This window comes from Callithrix jacchus, chromosome 5 (assembly GCF_049354715.1).
Source record: "Callithrix jacchus isolate 240 chromosome 5, calJac240_pri, whole genome shotgun sequence".
NCBI lineage: Eukaryota > Metazoa > Chordata > Mammalia > Primates > Cebidae > Callithrix > Callithrix jacchus.
Window position 1 is genome coordinate 110796104 of NC_133506.1, and position 24200 is coordinate 110820303.

Consider the following 24200-nt stretch of genomic DNA (forward strand, 5'->3'; position numbering starts at 1 on the left):
TTAGAAATCGTCATGGGCGTTTCCACCAACATACTCTGCTTTTCTCACTTCAAGAGACATTGTATTTCATCTTTGCTGCGACCTCTTATTTATCATGAACAAATAGAATAACTGAGACCACACAAAGACACCAAGAATCTCAAATATTTTCCATTCACAGTTGACTTTGGCAGAATGAAAGAACTCACAGGCTGACCCTTCCCACTGGCTTCTTACTACCTTTACCTAAGAAAGAAAGATGCATCAAGATAAATGGCTAAATGAGCCCCAATAAGGGGCATCTTGTGTGAAATATAATTCTTTATTCTTTGTGGCTAAAGCAAAAGCGCAGACATGAGTTTCACACAGACCAATAGGAAAGCCCCTAATGTGTCTTGTGGCCTCTGCACCACATTGTGAGAACCACTGCCAGCAACTTTTGCTTTATGTTGGTCTTGTGAGGTCTTCCTTGCATTCATTGGCATTCCCATTCTTATTCTCATCACCTCACAAACCTCTGCTTGAAGAAAGAGCTGAAGCAATCCTGACCCTCAATCCTCAGCAGAATATGTCATGAGGCAGTCAGTGTCTTACATTCAAATCATGTTCTTTTTTTTGAGGGAAACAACCACAACAGCCAACAGAATGTCATTTATTGATTGTCCAACGAGAATAGAACACTATTTCATGCAGTGAGGAATGACACATAATCATCTACTGTGACAAGGCATGGGTGGAAAAAGCCCTAAGCTTGGAGTCAGAAACCCTGGGCTCCATTCTTGACTTTTTTGCTAATACAAATTTATGTTATATGCAAAGCCTCTCTAAGCTTTCACTTCTTCATCAATAAAACAGACATGATATTATCTATCTCACAGGATAGTTTTAAGGATAAAATGAGATAATAGATGTAAAATTTCTAGAACCATGTTAGGCATTCAAGAAGTTAATCTTCAGGAGATGGGGGGCAAGAGGAGGGAGAACATTCGGACAAATGCCTAATGCATGCGGGGCTTAAAACCTAGATTTTAACCTGTTTACCCTGTGGTTGATAGGTGGAGTAAACCACCATGGCACATGTATACCTAGGTAGCAAACTTGCATGTTCTGCACATGTACTTCAGAACTTAGAGTTTTAAAAAAATTAATCTGTGCAACCATTCCATTGTACATCCTCCTTCCATGTAGTCCAGTTGCTAAAAGAACTAACTTTCAAATAAATACAACCAAACAGCCAAAAATAATTTTTAAAAAGGACTCAAAACTTGGAAAACATGAGAATATCCAACTTACATTGTTAGTAAAACTATTCCCAGCCTCATTCCTCCTCCTCCTCTTCTTCATCTTCGTCTTTGTCCTTCCCACAATCCTATGAATCCTCTTGTTTTGCTAAATCCCAACCCACCTCTCAAAATACCTTGACCAACATCTCCCAGAGTATGGATTTTTTTTCTTATTCACCTTTATCAGGGTGATGCATATAGCCTATCTACCTAGTCCTTCACTTTTTCTGTAGGTCTTTTTTTATTCCCATTGTTTTATCCAATTGTTTTTATCATGCAAGTCTAGGAATGGGGCATGAGGGACACATGTACTACTCAAATGTCAGTGATTGTGAGGAGAAAACCAAGTAGGAAAAGACAATATTCTTCTTTACAGAAAAGAAAGACTGGGAGCGCCTGTATTTTAAAACTTGCTTTACTCAGTCATATTTGTCAAAACGAGAGATTGAACACCAGTAACAGAACACAGGATGAAATTGAAAGTTCAGTCAACTCTTCCCAAGGTGTCTGGAGTCAAAGTTTGGAGAAAAGCTGCTATTTCTGATTGGACGATCAGAGCTAGGGGAGTAGGTCCCAGGTGCTTCTTTGATGGTGGGCATCCTATCCAGGAACTCTGGATATCCCTCCATGAGCAGAGCAGGTGTTTGCTCTCCTAAACATTTCCTCTGTCATCTATTCTATTGCACCTGGAGTCTGCTCTATCACAAATCCTTCTTATAGGTACAGGTAGTGCCCATGCAAATGCACAACTGCAGTTTTGCAGAAAGAAGAACTATATCTCTGAGTTCAACAAAAATGTCACATCCTGCTAATGCAAAACACTTTCCATTGTCTTCAGCTCTCACAACACTGATCTCTAAATCAAATTGTATACCCCTTTTCTGCTAACATACTTGGGATTGCTTCTCAGAAGCAGATTCATTCAACACCTCACTAAAAAAATGTGGCAGGTGTTTACAAGATTCTTTTAAAGCTGTTTCTTGTGTTTTATTTTTATCTTTTGTGGCTTGCTTTTTACCTTGGGGGGGGGGGGTAAGTTTCAGGAAAGATGAGGTTAATTCAAAATTGTCATCATATTTGTTTAAGTCACCTTTAGTTAATATTCTAGCATTTCTGTGGAAGAGAACACTGTAGGTCAAGGTGTTTTATTTCATCTGATTTAATCTGACGTTTTATCTCATTTATTTTTTTCCTCTTGGGTAAATATCAGTCTTATTGATGTTTCTAAACCTTGGTAGCCTCTCACAAGTTTTCCTCATACCAACCACTTCTCTTCCTTGTTCAAGCCATTCTCCCAGTGGGAAAGTCTGTGCCAAGTGACACCCAGCCAGCATCTCAACCAAAATCCATCTTCAGACTTCCTTCTCTCTGGCACCCCTTCCTCATCATACTCATCACACTCAGTCCACTTATTACCTCTGCACATTCCTATGTCACCGATAAAATGTGATCTGGCATCTGTTGGCTTATTGTGTTACTGTTTTCATTTATTTTTTAAATTAAATTCATATAAATAACTATTTATTGAGCACCTACTGTGTGTGTGTTTCTGTTAAAAGTCTCCAAGAAATACAAACATTAAGTAAGACAATCTGTGCTCCAGATATTTTTATTTCAACCTTTAACAGAAACTAAAATTTTTCAAAATACTTTAACAGCTTTATTAAGATATAATTCCTATGCCATACAGTTTACCCACTTAAAGTGTAGAGTTCAATGGCTTTTGTATATTCACAGAGTTGTACATCCATTATCACAATTTGAGAACGTTTTCATTAGACCCCCCTCCAAAAAGAACCCTTGCACCTCTTAGCCATCACTTCCCAATCCCCTATCCCGTCCCATTCCCCTGTCCTAGGCAACCACTAATCTACTTTCTGTCTTTATAGATTTGCTTGTCCTGGACACATAAATGGAATTTTGTATAAATGGAATCATATAACCTGCAGTTCTTTGTGACTGGTTTCTTTCATTTAACATAGTATTTTCAAGTTCATCCTTGTTGTAGCATGTATCAGCACTGCCCTTCCTTTCTTCCCTCCCTCCCTCCCTCCCTCCCTCCCTCCCTCCTTCTTTCCTTTCCTTCCTTCCTTCCTTCCTTCCTTCCATTCCTCCCTCCTTCCTTCTCTCCCTTTTCCTCTCCCTCTCCCTCTCTCTTTCTTCCCTTCTGTCCCTTCCTTTTCTTCCCTGCCTTCCTTCTTCTCTCTCTCTCTCTCTATTTCTCAACAGGATTATCTCACTCTGTGACCCAGTTTCAAGTGATCCTCCCACCTCAACCTCCCAAGTAGCTGGAATCACAGCTGTGTGCCACAACACCTGGCTAATTCTGTCGTTTTTAGAGATGAAGTCTTGCTTTCCTCAAAGCTCAGGCTTGTTTCAAACTCCTGGGTTCAAATGATCCTCCCAGAGTATCTCCCAAAGTGTTGAGATTACAGGTGCAAGCCACTGTGCCTACTCCTTTTTTTTTTTTTTTTTTTTTTTGAGTATTTTTTCCAGAGAAGTTTTATGATCACTCAGAAATTGAGAGTAAAGTACAGGGATTTCCCGTACATACATAGCCTCTCTCATCATCAACATCCCCCAACAGTGTGGTGCATCTGTTACAATTGAGCTTCCTTGTTTCTTTTAACCCCTTCTTATGTTATTTCCCACGGCTATTTTGTCTCTATCTTTATTAGCTATCTCCTTTATTACCTTCCCCTCTGGGACTAATGGTTTAGCCTAGGGGCTCAACATAGGTGATTAGAAGTAGACTTTCAATCCAGGCTCATTTTCCTGATTTAGTGTTGGGGGTGGGGGTGGAGGAAATTTTGTTTTGTTTTAGAGATGTGCATTGCTTTAAAACAGGGACAGTCTGAAGTACAGAAAGGATCTGTGTCTTTAATGTTAGAGAAGGTAGGTAGGAGCTTTAGTTTTGCCTTTGGCAAATTCATTATCACTCTAAGCCTCAGCCTCCTTATCTGTAAAATGAGTTGGATAATGCCCATCTGGAGGAGTTCTTGGGAAGATTAATGCAATAAGCACCCAAAGCACCTCTCTGAAAGGTTCAAGGAAAGGAAACTGGATTTATTAGCCGGGTTGGCAGAATTCCCCGGCTTTCCAACGCTTCACCGTAGGCCTAATAATGAGCACTCCTAGCAGGCTTGCACGCTGACCTCCTGCCCTCCAGAGTCTCTAGCTTGTGGGCTGGGGGCTGGGTATGGACAGGATACCTGGAGGGGATCACATCTAACTTCCAAGGGTTATCCTGGAAAGGCTTGACAAATCATTCATTCATTCATTCATCCGTGTGTGTGTGTGTGTGTGTGTGTGTGTGTGTGTGACGGAGTCTTGCTTTGTCTCCCAGGCGGTAATGCAGTGGCGTGATCTCTGCTCACTGCAACGCCTGCCACCCAAGTTCCAGCGATTCTCCTATCTCAGCCTCCCGAGTAGCTGGGATTACAGGCACCTGCCACCACACCTGGCTAACTTTGGCATTTTTAGTAGAGATGGGGTTTCACCATGTTGACCAGGCTGGTTTTGAACTCCTGATCTCAGGTGATCCGCCACTCCCCGTTGGCTTCCAAAAGTGCTGGGATTACAGGTGTTAGCCATCGCGCCTGACCCATTCATTCATTTTTATTTGAACCTGTCTTCCAGGAAGCCCAGTGAGTTTACAAGGTTTAGTGACAGGACCCTTATACAAGTCTACTGGTTTATTTGAAAGCTGCTTGAAAAAAAAAAAATAATAAACTGGAGGATAACATAAAAGGATCCTTGCAGAGGATTCTTCCATTTCATTGAATCTCAGACGACGGCTCAGAGACCTCAACCCCCTCATAGGTCAGACAAGGAGGTTTTTCATTCTGCCCTGGATCCTCTCACAATAGCCTAGCGGGAGCTGGCCCTCAAAATGATGAAGGAATAAATGAATGGAGGGATGGAGAAATGAATGATAACGAAAGAATGAATGTGTTAAGGCTGCTTGTTTGCCGCTATTTCCTTCACAATGCTTTTATGACTTCCTGGTCCATCTCCTCCACCATTTCTCTCCCCCTCTCTCGGTCTCTTCTCCAACTTGTCTCTTACTGAAGGGCTCCGTGTTCCCGCGCTCCTCCCCTTTCCCTCGTCCCGCCCCACCTCACTGCCTCGAGGCCCCGCCCCACCGCCTCGAGGCCCCGCCCCGTCGCCCAAGCCTGGCGGGAATGAATGGCAGCGTAGCCGCCGCGCCGCTCGGGACGCCGATTGGCTGACCGGAGCGTGACGCGCTGGCGACCGCGGATGCACGCAGGCGAGCGGAGCCGGCGTGGGCGGAGCCGGGCTCCGGGGCGGGGCGCGTGAGCCCCAGGGCGGAGGAGCCGGGTAGGCGGGAGGCGGGAGGCGGGAGGCGTTGGGGCCGTTTAAGTGGCCTCCCTCCCGCCCCCAGCCGCCCGGTCTGGCCCCAGCCCTATCCCGACCCCCGGCCTGGCCCACTCCGGCCCCACCCGGCCGAGGGGTTCCGCTGGACACGCAGGCGGCCTCTGGAGCAGCACAAGCCCATGAGGGCCGCGCGCCCGGCCGCCGGTGCTGACGAGACGGAGCTCCTGGCCCCCGAGGAGGAGCGGAGGATCAATGTGGTTCAAGAATCGATTCCAGCGGTGAGAGGGTTGGCTTCCCGGTCCCGCTGCCAGTGTCAGCAGCGGGTCCCCAGATCCCGCCGTTAAGCGCGTGTGCCCCCTTTTCTCACCTGGATGCATCCGGGGTGGATCCCGCACCGTGGCCCGGGATCAGCTTCCAGGGGAGTCCCTTCCCTGCTGTCCCTGGGCGACCCCCTTCCTCCGAGAATAGGAGCTCGTGCCTGACCCGGGTCTCCCCTCGCGATCTGCGGACAGCGGATGGATTCCCGCACCCGGGACCCTAGCCTCCCTCCTTCCGGGGATCCCTTTGCTCCTGGGGCTGACCCTCCCGACCCCCGTACAAGCCGGGCTCTGGCTCGCTCTGGAAACCCGAACCCCAGCCCCAGGAGCCAACCTCGAGTCCTCCAACCTGGCTTTCGCCTCCATCCCTTTACCTCCAGGGTGGGGGGTCTCCCGGGGCGCGCGGAACTGGGTGACGCTCTGCGGAGAGATTTGTCGTAAAGCCGGGTGCTGGGCATTTTGGGTGCTTTGTCTGTGAACGACCCTAGCAACAGGGAAACTGAGGCACGCTCCGCCGGCTTGTCCCTCCGTGGCCGTGTAGGGGCCTTGCTAGTTCTCCAGCTGAACGTCTCAGGGTGGTGCTATTTTGGGCTCTGCGAAGGGGCAAGCCAGCTTTCGGGTGGCGAGACCTGCTGCGGAGGCGCCGGTGTTAGGAAACTAGGATGAGGAACCGTGGAGGCGCCACCGGAAGGCTGACCGGCTTCTCATTCACTGTAGAGCTGGTGGGAATTCCAGGCTGGGGGGCCCCGTGGCCTTACTCTCCTCCGGGGCTCCGCCGTCTAACAGTGGATGGAGGTTAGCCCGTGGCTCTGAGAGGAACTTCAGGCTTTTCTTTTTTGTTTAAGTGGGTGAAAGTTCACCTCCCCAGGGCTTGTGGTAATTCTGCATCCCTTTGTGTGAATTCCCGGACCTTCACCACAGGCAGCCTTACTGGGGGTGCAGTGACAGGGGAAATTTTAAGAAATGCATGAACTCTTCCAAGAAGGTTGTTGAGCTTTTAGGCACTACCTTTTATTTCAGAATTTTAAAGTACACATTTTTCTTTTTCTTTCTAATCTCCATGCCCTCACTGCCCACTCACACATCTCATTCCTCCCCCAGTCCCAAAATGTAAAGGAGCCAACAAATGCACAGAAGAGTTACCATGGTCTGGGCCACCAGGTGGGGGATCAGCTTGAAGATGTGCATTGGCTCATCAGTCAGGGTGTTGAATGCCTCGCGCTGTTCCCCCCAGTGGGAACTTCATGTCAGTGTGTCTAAGGGCAAAATGGAACCGTGGCCTTCTGACTTTAGAACTTGATGTCAGAAACGAAGACCGGAGGGGCTTTTAGAATATAACATGCACTCAGGCATGATCAGTGAAGCCCTGTGCATGCGGTTTGTTTGATTTGGTTTTACTTCTCTACACCTCTGTGCTCTTCCTGTTTTCAGAGAACAGTAGTGATATTCTGTGAAATTGCCCCTTCCTTATTTAAGAGTTTGTCTTTCTTTCCTAACCCTTTGGATTCACCCCCCCTGAAAAAAAAAAGACCCTGCTTAATTATTTGTTTCACAAACCTTAAAACAGTGTTAAAAGAAATAAAATGCTTCATTGAGGATGCTACCCTCTCAGCTTATTGAACTTTTAAATTTTTTTAATTTTTAATTTTTTTTTTTTTCTGGACACTGATCTCTGCATTCCTTATTAGCACAGTTGTAATATGATTTTTGCACTCTATATTTTTCACTTAAAAACTAAAAATACAGGCATTTTCTTTTGTTGTGGCGTAGACTGTAATTTTCTTGGGGGCTTGTGTTTTACACTCAATGGATATTTAATGGTCTCTTTCTTGATGTCATCTAGACCTACCATGAATTTCTTTGAGGATTTGTGTGATCTCATAATTTCTTGGTTCACTATCATAGGCTAGGTTGGAAACATATTTCTAAGCATCAATTTTAACTTGGAAATAAAGCCTCTAAACAAAAAGTAATGTAATGAGCATGTCCTGATTTTTGTGGTTCACACATCAAAATGCTGAGAATACTATTTTGTACCTTTTAATATTGTGTTCCTAATATATCTTTCTGAGGATTCCCAAGTAGGTAAATTACAAAGGATCTGGAGGGAGGGACATACTGTCTCTGGAGGGAGGGACATACTCTCTTTGAAGGGAGATGTACTTCTTCCCCAATAGATTTATTTGAACTGGATGGAGGAGCTTGAGGAGGGTATATGCAATGATCACTTCTCAACAAACTTAGGATGTGAAAAATTCCACTGAACACATAGACATAGTTTATCTTCCTTGTTTTATCCGTTTCACACTTGAGTATCCCCAAGATACCTACACGCACATAGACAAACACAAAGTCATTCTCTCCCCTTCACAGCATCTCTGATTGATGGCAATAACTGCTGACATTTTTTGAGTGCCATTTATGTATGCCAGACACTGGCGGGGCACTTGTATATTTCATCCTCAGCTATAACTCTGGAAGATACAACTTTTTATACCCATTTAATAGAAGAGTAAATAGATTTAGAGAATGAAAGGGAACTTGCCCATAGTCACACAGCTAGGAAGGGGGTAGACCCAAGAGTTCAATTTCATGTCTGTCTCTCCTCCACTCATGCTGCTAGCTCACTTCTTTCTCTGACTCCCTGCCCACACCACATCTATGTGTATCGAATGCAGGCATAGGATCCACAGAGCTTCTATCTTCTTGTTGGTGTGTACTCATTTCAACAGTCTTGCAACCAAAAATCCAAGGAAAAAGAAACCTTCTTCCTCAGCCCCAGCCTCATGATCATATAGCTAGCTTCAAAACTGAATATATGGGAAAGCATCTGAATCTAAAGTATTAGGACGCCTTTCATGGCTACCTATTGTCTTTCTTCCCATGTTCTTAAAGCACTAAGTCATAGACATGGGGTAGTATCCTTATATACGCTGTGTTCCTTTATTTAATAAGTCAAGATTGGCACTATTGGCAGTGGACACTTTTCCTGAACAAATATGCTGTCATAAAGGGGAGCTAATAGTTAGAGGGGTCCAGTTATGTTGCAACGTAAATGATGTTGAAGGGGCCTTGGAATATCCATCGTCTTGGCCTTTAAGTGTTTTCTTTTTGTGAGATTCAGGGTTCTCTTGGTTCCCAGGTTCACTTACTTACAGAACCTGATGGATCCACAGTAAAAGTAAAACTGACTATAGCATATCTCTGTTATGACAAAGCTGTTCAGCAGTAGCTGGAATGTCTTTCTATTCATTCAACAATTTTTAAGCTCCAGCAATAAGCTGGGCATTGTACTTGAGTTCGGTAATGGAAAGGTGAACAAGATAGCCTTCATGGAATTCACACTACAGTGGGGAAAGATGAAATAAAAAATAAGCTAAAACAAATCAAAGTCTTACCAATTGTGACATGGGGCTCTGGTCAGATGCGGAGTACTGAAATGATGCTTCAGTTAGGATAGTCTGGAAAACCTCTCTGAGGAGGTGACATCTGAGCTGAGAAGGAAGGATGAGAAGAGAGCTGAGCATTATGGAGAAGATCCTAGACAGAAGTAAACAAGTACACATGCCAAGAGGCAGACACAACCTTGACATACCAGCAGAAAGGAGGTGGTATAGCCAGAGGGTGGAGAGAGAGAAAGATGCCATCCTGAGACTGGAAGAGCAGTAAGGCCCAGAGCAGTCAGGGCTTGTGGGCCTCTGAACACTGTGTTGCAGGGCTGTTGTAAGCACTTTGGGAAGCCAGAGGCAGATTTTAAGCTGGGATTGGGGTGTGTGATGTGATCTGGGTTTTTTTGTTGTTGTTGTTTTTGAGACAGGGTCTTGTTCTGTCACCCAGACTGGAGTGCAATGGTGCCATCACAACTCACTGTTGTAGCCTTGACCTCCGAGATCAAGCAGTCCTTCTACCTCAGTCACAAGTAGCTGGGGCTCCAGGTGTACACCACTAAACCTGGCTAATTTTTACATTTTTTTGTGTGTAAAGATGGGATCTCACTATATAGCCCAGGCTGTTCTCAAACTCTTGGGCTCAAGTGACCTCCTGCCTCAGTTCCCCAAAAGTACTGGAATTACAGATGTGAGCCACCATGCCCAGACCCTGATCTGTTTCTAACAGAAAACTGTGGCTGCTAATATAAAGAAAAGAGTCTTTAGGGGGACAAGCAGGAGTACTAGGTAAGTGACTTTGTATTTGTACAGACCTGAGATTTTAGGTCTTTATTTAAGGTAGGAGCTGTGGGGCTGGGTTTACCACGTTACCACCCCCCACTCCCCAACACCCCCCCCCCGGCTAATTTTTATATTTTTAGTGGAGATGGGGTTTAGCCCTTTTGCCCAGGCTGGTCTCTAACTCCTGGGCTCAAGTGATCCGCACACCTCAGCCTCCTAAAGTGATGGGATTACAGATGCCCACCACCATGCCTGGCTGATTTTTGTATTTTTAGTAGAGACTGAGTTTCTCTATGTTGGCCAGGCTGGTCTTGAACTCCTGACCTCAAGTGATGAGGTGGACTTAATAGAAATATATTTTGAAGGTAGTGTTGATGATACTGGGAGAATGAGGAACACTTGGGGGATTTGATCTGCTAAGATTAGCCTCTGAGATCTGCTGGAGCATTGCAAATCTACTCAGTGGGCACGGTGCATTGGGCTGAATTCAAGTGTGTTAGTGTGTTAAGGAGTGTCCCCAGGTCTCTATCTGTTCTTTCCCTCCATGGTTTTGAAATTCTGTCATGGCATGGGAGAGGGGTATGGGGGAAGGGGATGATAAGAACACTGGGCAAAGGGGAAGGCAGGAGAGTTTTGAAAGAAAGTGAGGAGATGAGGGAAAAAAAAACCCTGCTTAACTAGTAGTAGCTTTATTAAGTGCAGTTCCCACTCCCAGGACTAAATCACCTTCCTTCAAACCCTCTAGGGATTGCTGGTTACTCAAGCATTGAGTAACCATTAGGGCCACTCTACCTTAAATAGAGACGCCTTCCATAAATGGATGCTGTTTTCCATAACCAGCACTTGAACCTTTCTTTTTTGGGGGGAGACATGAGGGCCAGAGTGTGGGAGTTGATTTACATTTTACATCTCCTTTTCCATTTAGGTCTTAGGAATGATTTCTTCAGAAGGCTGTGGAGGAGGCTTGATTGCACCCTAGCAGGTTAGAGAGAAATGGGAAAATTGTATTGTACTTTCCCAGCAGAACAATTGTGCTATCTATCTTACTGAGCCCCAGATGTAGAGAGTTGCTTCCAGGATAGTTACCCTTATCTTTCCCTATTGCTCAGGTCTTGCCCTGTGCATCAGGAGAGAGTGCCTTAAGTCACCATGGGTGGAATATTTTTTTGTATAACTTTCTACTTTATTTTTAATGTGAATTATTCCAGGTGATCAGGGGACTAAGCTATCACAAACACAGCCATCCAGTTTATTTGTTTTTAGGAGAAAATGTGAAAGTCTATCCCTGTTGCTGGCTAATGGCTTGACTATTTTTAGATTGGGCTGCCAGAGATATAAATTGCTATTTTAGTCTGCAGCCTGGTGGTAGGTAGACAAATCCTACTTACTGCACCCTACACAGAGCACTTTGAATTTCATCTAACTTCAGCCATCTTGGGACCTTGCTCTTTACCCTTGAAAATTCCTAATAGGATATGCTACTTATAGCTCTGTTGTATATCTCAGGGTAATGATGTGGCATGTCCTCTAATACTTGGGACACTTTTAAAGCATTCTTCCCAAGAGTGTAGTTATTTTATTTTTTTGCTAACGAGAGCTATATAGCAAACTCTTGTCCCTTAGGAAATTAGTAACATTATTTAAAATATTATCAAGGGAGAAAAGATGATGCTTGATAATAGTTAACTATATTTGAGAATAACTTGGATAATTTTTGAAACTACTGTCTGTATATATCTCTTTAACAGTTGGTTTTCAAACCATCTGGTAGATTATACTCAGCAACTACATATTTTGTACACTAGTTAAATATCTTAACCCATCAGTGGGCCAAGTGAAATATCTTCACTGTCCCAAATTCATTCCCCAGTGGATTTTCCACCTGAACTATCTGTATTGTGTTAATAGTGGCTGCCACTTTATTTTGATTTATTTGATCTAAGGATAACAGGCTTTTCTTAACTCAGGGAGAGAGTATTGGCTGGTCTTTTATTCATAAACTGGGCACTCTCTAGAATGGCTTGGTCATGCATTGTAGCCAATTTTTGGCAACTTGTTTCTACTATTTGGTTCAACCTTGTACCATTTTTCATTGTTTTTATGAATAAGGTAATGAGTAGTTAGAACTCATTAGTGGCACAGAATACCACCCCCCCCCCCATACACACTTCTTTAAATTAACTTGAGCAAAAGGATGATTTATTGTGCAAAGCCTGTTGACGTCTTATGAACTCTAAGCACAGGAATGCGGTAGGCCTTTGTGACCTGAATGCTGTTGGAGTTTTTTTTTTAACCTATGTCTGTTTCTGTGCATCTGATTCTTCCTTCCTTTATTCAGACAGCTGCTTTTTTTTTCTCCTCCTGAGGAAAAAAGGATTAGTTAGGCTAATCCAGAATCCCTCATGAAACCTGTTGTGGGTATGGATTGGGTTTTTGGTGGGGAGGGCATCCTCACTCAGCATACTGAAATGGAAGAATGCTGTCTTCCCTTTAGGTCCTGTGGTTTTCATGCTTTTCACTGTCTGCTTATTGTCACAAAGTTAACCCAAAGGGAAGTGTGGAATATGGGCATATGTCTATATGTGTAACAGATTTTGATATTTAGATATGTGTATATATGTGAATTTTATAGCCAAAAGTATCAGTTAGTAGTCATGTGTTTGGTTTTTGAAGCGAACTCTTTGAATTCAGGGAGAACAAAGGTGAAAACATACCTCCTGTTTTAAGTTGCCTAGAGGTAGCCAGGTATCATTTATTTAAGCTGTCTGGTGCTAGACTGGTAATACAATATAAGGAAACTAGTGGGACAGGCCTGTTGATCATGGGATGTAGGTCTTAAAGATATGCCTGTATAATTTTTTTTTTTTTAAGATGGAGTTTCACTCTTGTTGCCCAGGCTGGAGTGCAATGATGTGATCTTGGATCACTGCAAACCTCCGCCTCTCGGGTTCAAGCAATTCTCCTGCCTCAGCCTCTTGAGTAGCTGGGACTACAGGTGCCTGCCACCACACCCAGCAACTTTTTTTTGTATTTTAGTAGGGACAGGGTTTTACTATGCTGGCCAGGTTGGTCTCAAACTCCTGACTTCAGGCGATGCACCCGCTTCAGCCTCCCAAACTGCTGGGATTACAGGCATGAGCCACCGCGCCCAGCCCAAGCTTTATAAATTTTAAGAAAAAAAATCGAAACTTTTTTTTTCAAATGTAGTATATCCCTTTCACTAAATGATAATACAATTTAGAAAAATTCCTTTTTTTTTTCTAGTTGTATGGTGTGTGTGTGGGGGGGGGGAGGGTTCCAGTTGAAGGAGATAAGGAGATATGGTTTCTGTTTGCTTTTCGTTGTAGAAGGTTTTTCTTTGGAATAAACTGAAAGAATGCTTAAGGATCATTGCTATTGGCTCAGTTTACTCCTCTTCAGTGACTTTGGCTTTATTACCCTAACTAGGTATTTCCATCAGTCATGTCTTCACCTAGAACAGATTAAATATGCACTGATAGATTTCCTCATTGTTCTTCACACACTTTGAGCTTTTCTTAGATGATGTCTTTTTGTTTTTACAGGTTCATGAACCATCGAGCTCCAGCCAATGGCCGCTACAAACCAACTTGCTATGAACATGCTGCTAACTGTTACACACATGCAGTGAGTACAAGTTTTCTGCCATTGCCATCCTTTCCACAGGGCTTTGGCGGGTGGAAGGGGTAATTATCTCTAGTAACCTAGCACAATTAGTTGGATTTACCCGTCTCTGTGACCTTATCTACCAGGAAATCAGTGCTGGGTCATGTCACCAGAAACTATGTAAGCATATAGAACACTTGGTGCGTTCTAATCCACAGTCAGCTCTGTCCTGGGCTTGCTTTCTGCAACAAGATCATCTTTAAAGGAATAATAATAGTATGTACCCTAGCTATAGAAAAACCAAAGACACCTGTTTATGAAGACTCTCACCCCTAGAATGCAATCAACTGTGTTTATTTTGTAAGGAGAGTTCACAATTTGTTGAAAAAGATGCTTTTTTAAAATTAAGTGGTCTTCTGAAATGGGGAGGGGAGCCATAGCCTCCCATCCCTACAGTGGCCATTGCTTCCCAGAAGAGATGTTATTCTATATTGGTGAAGGAAAAGCTGATGTTATCCCTAAATGTTTTGTTATTTTTTTTTTTCTGCATGATAAAAGGAAAACATGCTCATTATAAGAAACTTTAAAAATACTGAAAAATATATCAGAAAAACAAAACTAACCAGAAATAAACTGTTGACACTTTGGTGCATTTCTGTGTATGTGTGTGTCGGGGAGGGTTTGTGAATATGTATTTTCAGTTTTCCTATTAATGTAAAATTAGTGGCATTTTCTTATGTCATTATAAATTTTACTTTATCTGTAGTTTCATTATTACCTTTGGAAGTTGCATTTAGTGACTTTGAGGGAAGAATAGTGGCTGGGAGATGGTCTGAAAACAGGAAATAGACCAGTTTACTCCTTTAACAATGAGTGTTTAGGACAGGTTAGTTTAACTGTGATAGGCAGTGTTGGTACAATACAGTGGTTCACACAGCTTACCTATAGCAATAACATTTACTTGGATGAGCCTGAATAAGCCTTGACTTGTCTCTTCTGAGTGTGTCACAGGTTAAGGAATACTTGTATAAACTGAAGTTAAGGGAAATCTGACAAAACCTCCATATTAATTTTTTAGAACAGAAAATATTATCTTATTAAACAATACCTTGAATTGTTTCATTTCAGGGACCAATAATATTTCTAAAACAGACAAAACACCTCTATTGTCATCATTTCATTAGAAGATACTTTAACATGAAAAAAGTAGAAAGGATGTGATCTCAAAATAAAGGGCATTTCTTTAAATGAAATACATTGTGTTTTATGGAAAACTTTATTGTACTTAATCTTCTAATTTTGCTCTTGGGCCAATGAAAACTTCACCATCTGAAAAACTCATTGCCAGTCTCATCTAGGGGATTTAACATTCTGTTGCACGATGGGTTCGGGAAGAAAGGAAACATAAGCAAATTGCTAACGTTTGTATTCTTTGTCAAGTATGCTTATTCTAATATCTAATAAAATAGTATGTTCTGGGAATTTCTGTTACTGTAAGATGTTTACTAGTCATAGTCATACATATATGACTAGACATTAAAATTTGTGACCATGTGGACTATGCAATATGGTGCAGGAAGCAAAATTCTCTCTAAAATTCTCAAGATTTTTTGAATAGGTAAATCTTAGAAGGGGATTGCTCTTGCTTACTTAAAAGGTTCTGTTAAAAATGAAGTGACCCCAAAATGATCACTCTGCAGTAGCACTCATATTGGTAGAATGCACAGATCCAAACTGAAAATCAGGATGTATAACTTCAACAATTGACTTTCTGTATGTGTGTGTTGCTGTGTACATTATAATACTTATTGCTTGATTTATTCAGTTATCCTGTCCTGATATATTGGGATTTCAGTAGCAGCAGGGCAGATGTTCTAAAATAAGGACCTCCCTGAAAAATCTGGGCATGTGCTTGGATTTTTTTTTTTTTTTTTCTTGAGACAGGGTCTCACTCTGCCTCCCAAGCTGGAGTGCAGTGGTGCGATCATGGCTCACTATAGCCTCAACCTCTCCGGCCCAAGCAGCCTTCCCACCTCAGCCTGCCAAATAGCCGGGACTACAGGTGTTTGCCACCATGTCTGGTTAATTTTTTTAATTTTTGTAAAGACAGGGTCTTGCTGTGTTGCCCAGGCTGCTCTGCAACTCCTGGACTCAAGCAATTCTCCTGCCTCAGCCTCCCAAAGTTCTGGGATTACAGGCATGAGCCACCACACCTGGCCTTCTTGGTGTTTGAATATTTTAAGGGATTACTCTAAATCAGATTATAAAGTAGAATGAAACATGTCCTTATTTAATGAAATTAGGATAAAGAACATCTGTTTTTTTAACAGTTGAGTAACGTTGCACTCTTGATGGCTTAATTGTATCCCCATTGGTTGGCACAATTCCTGGGCCCTGAGTGGCATTACCTGCTTTCCAGTGTAGCAGCTAACTTCATCTGGCTCTCATTATGATTATCCAGGAGGGGCAAATACTTGCTTTAAGATTATTTTTCTAAAATTGTTCTGGGCAAACCTCTGTATTTTTAGCAAAAGACTCAACTCCATAAAAGCCAGAATATTCCATTCATTACTCTTTACTGTTCCCTCAGTTCCTCATTGTTCCGGCCATTGTGGGCAGTGCCCTCCTCCATCGGCTGTCTGATGACTGCTGGGAAAAGATAACAGCATGGATTTATGGGATGGGACTCTGTGCCCTCTTCATCGTTTCTACAGTATTTCACATTGTATCATGGAAAAAGAGCCACTTAAGGTACAGTGGTTGGCATGCTGTTTCAACAGATCCAAATAGTTGACTCAATATGTTTGGTAGCCTCCCACGCTGGCATGCTTTAGTCAAGTGGGGCAAAGGGTAGACATTTTCTACCTTGTAGACTAGAATACTCTCCCATTATTCACGACATGTTCTTTCCACTGGATGAAGTTTGAGGACTCCTCCCCAGTATGTATCTAAAAAGATAGGCCTGTGCTCAGTAACTCCCCAAAAAACCTCACTGATTCCCTAGGACTTACCACTTAAAAACCTTAAAATAGCTATTTTCCATTACTATCAAGCACACTAAGGATATGATGAGAGCATGAGAGCAGCAGTGTGGGGTAGTGAAAGAACACACTGAGCTTGGAGTCAGCAGGCAGGCTTTGAGACCCAGCCCTGCTCTTTAATATTGGGTAAGTCACTTGACCTTGTGGAGCCTCAGTATCTGTATCACTAAAATGAGAATAATAATACCTGAATCACATGGTCACTGTGATATGGGAATGAGATAAGGTACTTGAAAATAACTTGAAAATTACAAAAAACCAAAGGACTGTGTGAAGTATAGAGGCATACTTATAGTTTGGGTTTAGCATTTTGCAAAGTTTAGCTTTCAGAATTAAGTCTTGTGTATATTATTCAAATAAAATTCACATATTTTGCTATTAATAGCCGTCAAGCACTTTCCAAGCAATACGATAGCTCTTGGCCTGCCAAGGAGATGAACATTAAAGCTTTCCTCCTCTGAGTGAAGGATTGATTTTGGAGCAGCACATCATTTAGGTGGGAATATGTTGCTTGTGAAATGGATTCTGCATAACTCTGAAGGGCAAAACTTCTTTTCAGAAAAGGAAGATTCAGAGTGGACTATGAATAATTTAAAGAAATACTGGAATATGCCTTTTGGTTTTAAAGAATGTCCAAAAAAAACTCAAACTAGTCCATATAATATTTAAAAGATACGCCACATTTATAAGCAGGATTTGAGATTTATGAGATGATTACTGGTTTCCTTACATGTAGAATCCTAGAGTTTTAGATCTTGGAGGATCTTTAGAAATCCTCTAATTTAAATCACTTAATTTTTATTTAGGGGTACTGAGGCTCAGAGAAGTAGTCTGACTTGTCTGAGTCAGTGAAGCCAGCAAAATCTGAGTATCCCAAGACCTCTGATTCCAAGTCCTAGTTTTTTTCACCATATCTTTTACAATATTGCATATAGTTGGCAGTCTGCTACGCTTTCCTGTAAGGTAACAGTTTTCTGGGCTTAAAAACACAGCATTGAATCACAAGGGTGCTCTGGGACACACTCACAAGAGAACCACAAAAGTAACTGTCCTGGCTCCTCAGGACACACTGTCGCAGTGCCCAGAGGCCAGTTTAAAAGCAGAGTACTTTATTATCTTCTTGGCACAATTTAGTGCTTGTGGTTGTCTCAGCAACTTGGCTTCAATGTCTAGATTCTGGATCAATAAAAAGTTGTAGGTACCTCTTTCAGTATTCTGGGTCTCCCTGCCAGAGGTGTAATAGAAACTAGATTCTCTTGAACTTTGAATAGCACAATCATAAGCCGCGTGTAGATTTTTGTTCTTCATTTAAATTTTTAAATATTTAAAAAGCCTTAATTTAAGTAAAAGGGAGAAGGGAATTAGCATTTATTATATGCTAGGTGCTAGATACTATGCTAGATACATGGCCTACATGATCTCATTTAATGTTCACACATACTCCATGAGAAATATCTTATTTCCATTTTACCTATGAGGAAAGTGAGAGAGAGGTCAGTGGCAGCTCTTGGATGAGAATCCAGGTCTGTCTACCTACTCTAACAGCATATAACAATCTAGAAAGCAGAATTAGAAAGGCCCAAAACCTTGCTAGGAATCACAGTCATCCAAGGAGTTTTAAAAATGTATTCTTCCCATTCCTCCACCCTCTATCTCACCTCCAAACCCTTCAGAATCTTTTGAACTGGAATGCATCACTATATTTTGTAAGCTCCCCAGGTGATGGGGAAAACTTTGAAAAGCTTTGATCTAGTGTTTGCTTCTTTAGACCTGTAACGTAAAGTATCATCTATGGGTAAGCTATGGCTTCTGATGACTAGTAGACTGAAATCCATTCTTCCTCACAAATGTATTTCTCATGTTTTTAAAACTTTTTTAAATTTTTGTGGGTACATAGTAGGTGCATATATTTATGGGGTACATTTTCTTTTTCTTTTTTTTTTTTTGAGATGGAGTTTCGCCCTTGTTACCCAGGCTGGAGTGCAATGGTGCGATCTCGGCTTACTGCAACCTCCGCCTCCTGCATTCAGGCAATTCTCCTGCCTCAGCCTCCTGAGTAGCTGGGATTACAGGCATGCGCCACCATGCCCAGCTAATTTTTTGTATTTTTAGTAGAGACGGGGTTTCACCATGTTGACCAGGATGGTCTCGATCTCTTGACCTCGTGATCTACCCACCTGGGCCTCCCAAAGTGCTGGGATTACAGGCTTGAGCCACTGCCCGGCCTTTTCTTTTCTTTTTTATTTTTTTTGAGACAGACTTTCACTCTGTTGCCCAAACTGGAGTGCAGTGGTACGATCCAGCTCACTGCCAACCCCCGCCTCCTGGGCTCAAGTGATTCTTGTGCCTTAGTCACCTGAGTAGCTGGAACTACAGGCATGCGCCACCACACCTGGCTACTTTTTGTATTTTTAGTAGGGACAGCATTTCACCATGTTGGCTAGGCTGGTCTCAAATTTCTGACCTCAAATGATCCACCTGCCTCAGCCTCCCAAAGTGCTGCAATTATCAGCATGAGCCACCACGCCCAGCCTTTATGGGAAACATTTTATCACTTATTCACACAAGTCCTTATTAGTTTGCTTTGGTCAATGTTATGTGTAGAGGGAGGCAAAGTCTAATACTAGTGTTCCCTCAAATTATACCTGCTTGGACACTGAAAATAGATTCAAGATGATACTATGAATTTGTACTTTTAAATTACCTCAGTAAAGAGCAGATTCTGTCTAATCCATTTTATGAATAGACCTCAGTGAACCAAACTCTTTATACATATACTCCTGACTTTTCGGTTTTCGAAGGAGGAACTTGCTTAGAAATACAGGTGGCCATGCTTTTACAGTAAATGTCCCTTTTGTTTCTGTTTTTGTTATTGCTTTTCCTAAGTTAGTCTCTGAATTTCTTTTATTACTACTTACTGTCCACAGTAGGATATTCAAAGTAAAAACTTTAAATACCTTCTAAAAAGACACAAAGAGTGTGATTTCAGCTCAGAGAGTGTTTACTGAGCATCAGGACTTTGCCCTGCACCGATAGGAGTCATGGGGTGGTCTGCCCTCCAGGAACTTCATTTTAGATGGGATCTAGAAGAAATGGAAAACATCAGAAAAGACAGATTTTGTTTGTTTGCTTTAACCACTTCAGACTTCATATCATGGGGCTCTGTCCCTATGTCTCATATTCGCTGTGAGACTGAGAGTATCTGTTGTATGTGCAACTTAAAAAATAATACAAAGCTTTTACTCATGGTTTCATAACATTAACAACAGCAAAAAGCTGTGTGATCTTGGAAGACCAAGTATAAAGGCCATGAGAACTAGAACAAGAATGGAAATTGCAACATAGTGGAGTGATAACCCATACTTCCTCTCTGATCATTTTCCGAAAAATTTATTTAACTTCTTTTTCCCCCTCACTAGGACAGTGGAGCATTGTTTTCACATGTGTGATAGAATGGTTATCTATTTCTTCATTGCTGCTTCTTACGCTCCATGGTAAGATACAGTCTTCCTATTTTTGAAGGTAGTGATTTTATGATTAGTATTCCTCAGTCCTTCTTTCCTCCCTTCCTCTTGTCCCCACCCTCAGCCCTCATACATATACCACCTCCCCTCCTCTTGAACATATACATGCATGCATTTTTTTTTCCCATTTGATTTACTTGGGTCAGAATACATATTTGAAGGGGAGAATATTGCTGCTGTCTATAAGATCGGGTCATTGGATTGTTCAAGAAGATGTGCTGTGAACTGGTGTGTAGATAGCTTGCCCACTCTTGAAATCTGTAAACTTTGCTCTCCATATTGTTTCCATATACCTCTGGTATTGTTCAGAACACTAGAAAATTGAATTGTTCAAGTGGAAATGCTATAAATATGTATGAGGAAAGCAAGCTTATTTATTTATTTATTTTATTATTATTTTTTTGAGACAGTCTCACTCTGTCACTCACATTGGAGTTACAGTGGCGCAATCTTGACTCACTGCAACCTCTGCCTCCCAGGTTCAAGCGATCCTCCTGTCTCAGTCTGCCAAGTAGCTGAGATTACAGGTGCCTGCCACCACGCCCAGCTAATTTTTTGTATTTTTAGTAGAGATGGGATTTCACCATGTTGGTCAGGCTGGTCTCAAACTCCTGACCTTGTGATCCACCCGCCTCAGCCTCCCAAAGTGCTGGGAGTACAGGCATGAGCCACCCCGCCCCACCTATTTTTGAAATTGATGCCATTTGTCTTCAATTCACCTCAAGTGCAGTAGCTACTATGTAGCGAGTGTGTCTGTCATTTCTTTTGTTGAGTAAGAGAAACAGCCACATGAGTTATTTATTTAAAATGCCTAATATTCTGTTCAGTGCCTTTGATCTTTCTGCCTTTTTGGTGCTGATCAAATATAATCTTTTGTTGCTTTGAAATTCTTAATTAAAGAAACATTAGCTTTCCTCTACAAGACATAAGCCAGTTTTAAACACTCAGAAGTTTATATTTTGCTATCATCTACTGTGGTCATTAGAAACAGTATGCCTCTAGATGCTGGCTAATGCAGCATTAATCATTCAAAAGAAACCTGATTATCTGAAGGGGTAAAAAGTAAGTGCTATCTTTGCCCAGCATCTGACTAAATTATAGGTCTGCTTCATGTTGGAGGAAGCACACCGAAAGGCTTTTGTGAATGGATAATAAGTGCCCAGAACAATGCTTATCTCGGTAGGAACCTACAGGGTGCAAACAGGATTCCTTACTTTACTTATTTTAAATTCTCCAATTTAAAACGAGTAAATGAATAAAAAGAATTTAAATGTGAGGTAAGGAGTTAAATATCATAGTAGGCAATTTCTTTACATGTAGTTTTAGATATGTAGGCTGTACTTTTCCCATTTGGAAATGTGAATTTTGTAGTTAGAGATACTCAGGACAACATTTATTTTTTCTTTTATTCTTTTTATTTTATTTTTTTATTTTTTGAGATGCAGTTTTGCTCTTATTGTCCAAGCTGGACTGGAGTTCAATAGCGAGATCTCAGCTTACTGCAACCTCTGCCTCCTGGGTTCAAGAGATTCTCCTGCCTCAGCCTCCGAAGTAGCTGGGATAACAGGCACGTGCCACCATGCCCACCTAATTTTTTTTGGTTTTTTAGTAGAGACGGGGTTTCACCATGTTGGTCAGGTTGGTCTCCAACTCCTGACCTCAGGTGATCTACCCAGCTCAGCCTTCTAAAGTGCTGGGATTATAGGCATGAACTACTATACCTGGCCTCATTTATCCTTTTTTTTTTTTCTTTTCTTTTTGGGACAGAATCTTGCTCTGTCACCCCTAGGCTGGAATGTAGTGGCAAAATGTCAGCTCACTGCAACTCTACCTCCTGTGTTCAAGCGATTCTCCTGCTTCAGCCTCCTGAGTAGCTGGAATTGCAGGTGCCCACCACCACGCCTGGCTAATTTTTGTATTTTTAGTAGAGACTGGGTTTCACCATGTTGGCCAGGCTGGACTTGAACTCCTGACCTCAAGTGATCTGCCTGCCTCAGCCTCCCAAAGTGCTGGAATTACAGGTGTGAGCCACTGTTCCTGAACTTCTCATGTATTCTTAATATGAAATTAGTACAAATGGATTTGCAGTATTTTAAAATTTAGACCTCACAACAGTTCATGGTTAAATTCTAGCAAAATGTCTTCCATAATATATGTTAGGAATAATTCTTCTCATGTTCTCTCTTGGCAGAGAGATTGATATGGAGACACTTGGTTTGTGTATTAGGTGTCCACTGTGGGTATGTGATCCTGGTTCAGGATTTTGTTCCAGGTTCTCGTTAAGCTTTGTAAGCAACCTACTCGCAAATACATGGTCAGAAATTAAAGGGCAAGCAGTCTTGACCTCATTCTACCTAATAGGGAAAGTCAAGCATCACAAGAGTGCTGGGACTCCCTTCTACTTTTCTGCTTTTAGCTGGTCCTATTTTTAAACCATGTTGAAAACTAATTCTGTCTTTTTTTTTTTTTGCGGGGGGGAGAGTCTAGCTCTGTTGCCCAGGCTGGAGTCCAGTGGTGTGATCTCAGCTCATAGGAATCTCTGCCTTCTGGCTCAAGCAATTCTCCTGCCTCAGTCTCCCAAGTAACTTGGGTTACAGGCGCCTGCCACCACGCCCGGCTAATTTTTGTAATTTTAGTAGATACAGGGTTTCAGCATGTTGGCCAGGCTGGTCTCGAACTCTTGATCTCAAGTGATCCGTCCACCTTGGCACTCCAAAGTACTGGGATTACAGACATTAGCCACTGTACCTGGCCTAATTCTGAGTCTTAAAGGTCGACAGACAAATTTGTCTTTGAGTTCCTTAATTTTACCTAAATTGCCCAAATGCCTCATTGGTGTGTTGAGTGCCTTTTCTTCCTGTTCTTACCCTAAGACTTTCTCAGTTTTCAATGACACAGGTTCTGTGAATTCCCTTCAATTATCACTTCTGTTCTTTGGTGTCATCTTTACATTTTTAGGTTAAATCTTCGTGAACTTGGACCCCTGGCATCTCATATGCGTTGGTTTATCTGGCTCATGGCAGCTGGAGGAACCATTTATGTATTTCTCTACCATGAAAAGTAAGAGAAAATAATTTATATTTGATAGTTTTAAAATCAACTGCCTAAATGTTACCTGCATTGCAATCCAATTTGTTTTTATTTATACTTCCAAATAGTAGAAATACCTAAATAGAATGTTATTTTTAATAAATCTTCAAAACCATTAGGTATTCATTATTAGTGGAAAGATTGCTGTGGGAAAACAAAGAGTGGTACAGGTGGTATGATACAGTTGAGGGGACATTGTGACCAGCCCCTCTGGAGTCCATCAGACTTCATTTCTTTATCATGAGGCAGACTGGCCTTATCCTCTATGATTCAATCATCATGTGAGAAAAACGCAACTTTTCAAGGTGTCCATGAAGATTGGAGAGAATAGGTATTAAGTGCCCCACACAGTACTTACCTAAAGAAGGGCCTAGACGGTATTCCAAAAAGAATGAGAAAAAATATGTTGTGAAGGACATTGGAACTCTTAATATCCTAGCCCTGGGGTATAGCTTTTTAGCCAATTATTCATAGCTGATAGTCCTAAGTATTGAGCAATATAAAAACAAAAGCTTATTGAAATTTTGCATCTTTGCTCTAGAGGAGACCTTCAAGGTCCCCAATTCCTGCTTCATGAACATTTAGGATATGCATCAAATTAGTGACTCATTTCGAAATTAGGACCAATCGTATCAGTTCTGATTCCATTGCTCTTTTCATTACCCTGTCTGTATGTTTGAATTTGAGAAATGCACAACTGTGAAATCTTTGTCATTGGGTTTATTTACAGTTCATTAAATTCTTTTTCTATTGTGGTTGGCAGAATGGCTCTCAGAATTGAACATAATTCATGTTTATTAGAAAGTACTGAATGGTTTTTCCCTTTCAGAAGGAG

At 41.9% G+C, this 24200-nt stretch overlaps 1 protein-coding gene across 6 annotated transcripts in view; it reads left to right on the forward strand.

Moving 5' to 3' along the window:
- The first annotated feature begins 5669 nt into the window (after positions 1 to 5669).
- MMD (monocyte to macrophage differentiation associated) overlaps positions 5670 to 24200 on the forward strand; it is an 85841-nt gene continuing 67310 nt past the window's right edge. For 4 of the 6 annotated variants that reach the window (XM_035301149.3, XM_054256252.2, XM_008997337.5 and 1 more), the window contains exons 1-5: positions 5670 to 5878; positions 13650 to 13731; positions 16301 to 16461; positions 20171 to 20245; positions 23234 to 23335. In XM_035301149.3, the coding sequence (XP_035157040.1) occupies positions 5853 to 5878; positions 13650 to 13731; positions 16301 to 16461; positions 20171 to 20245; positions 23234 to 23335 (446 nt within the window). In that variant the 5' untranslated portion in view covers positions 5670 to 5852. Of the gene's footprint in view, positions 5879 to 11011; positions 11069 to 13649; positions 13732 to 16300; positions 16462 to 20170; positions 20246 to 23233; positions 23336 to 24200 lie in introns of all 6 variants that reach the window. The other 2 variants (XM_078374139.1, XM_017972633.4) reach the window with 1 other exon arrangement.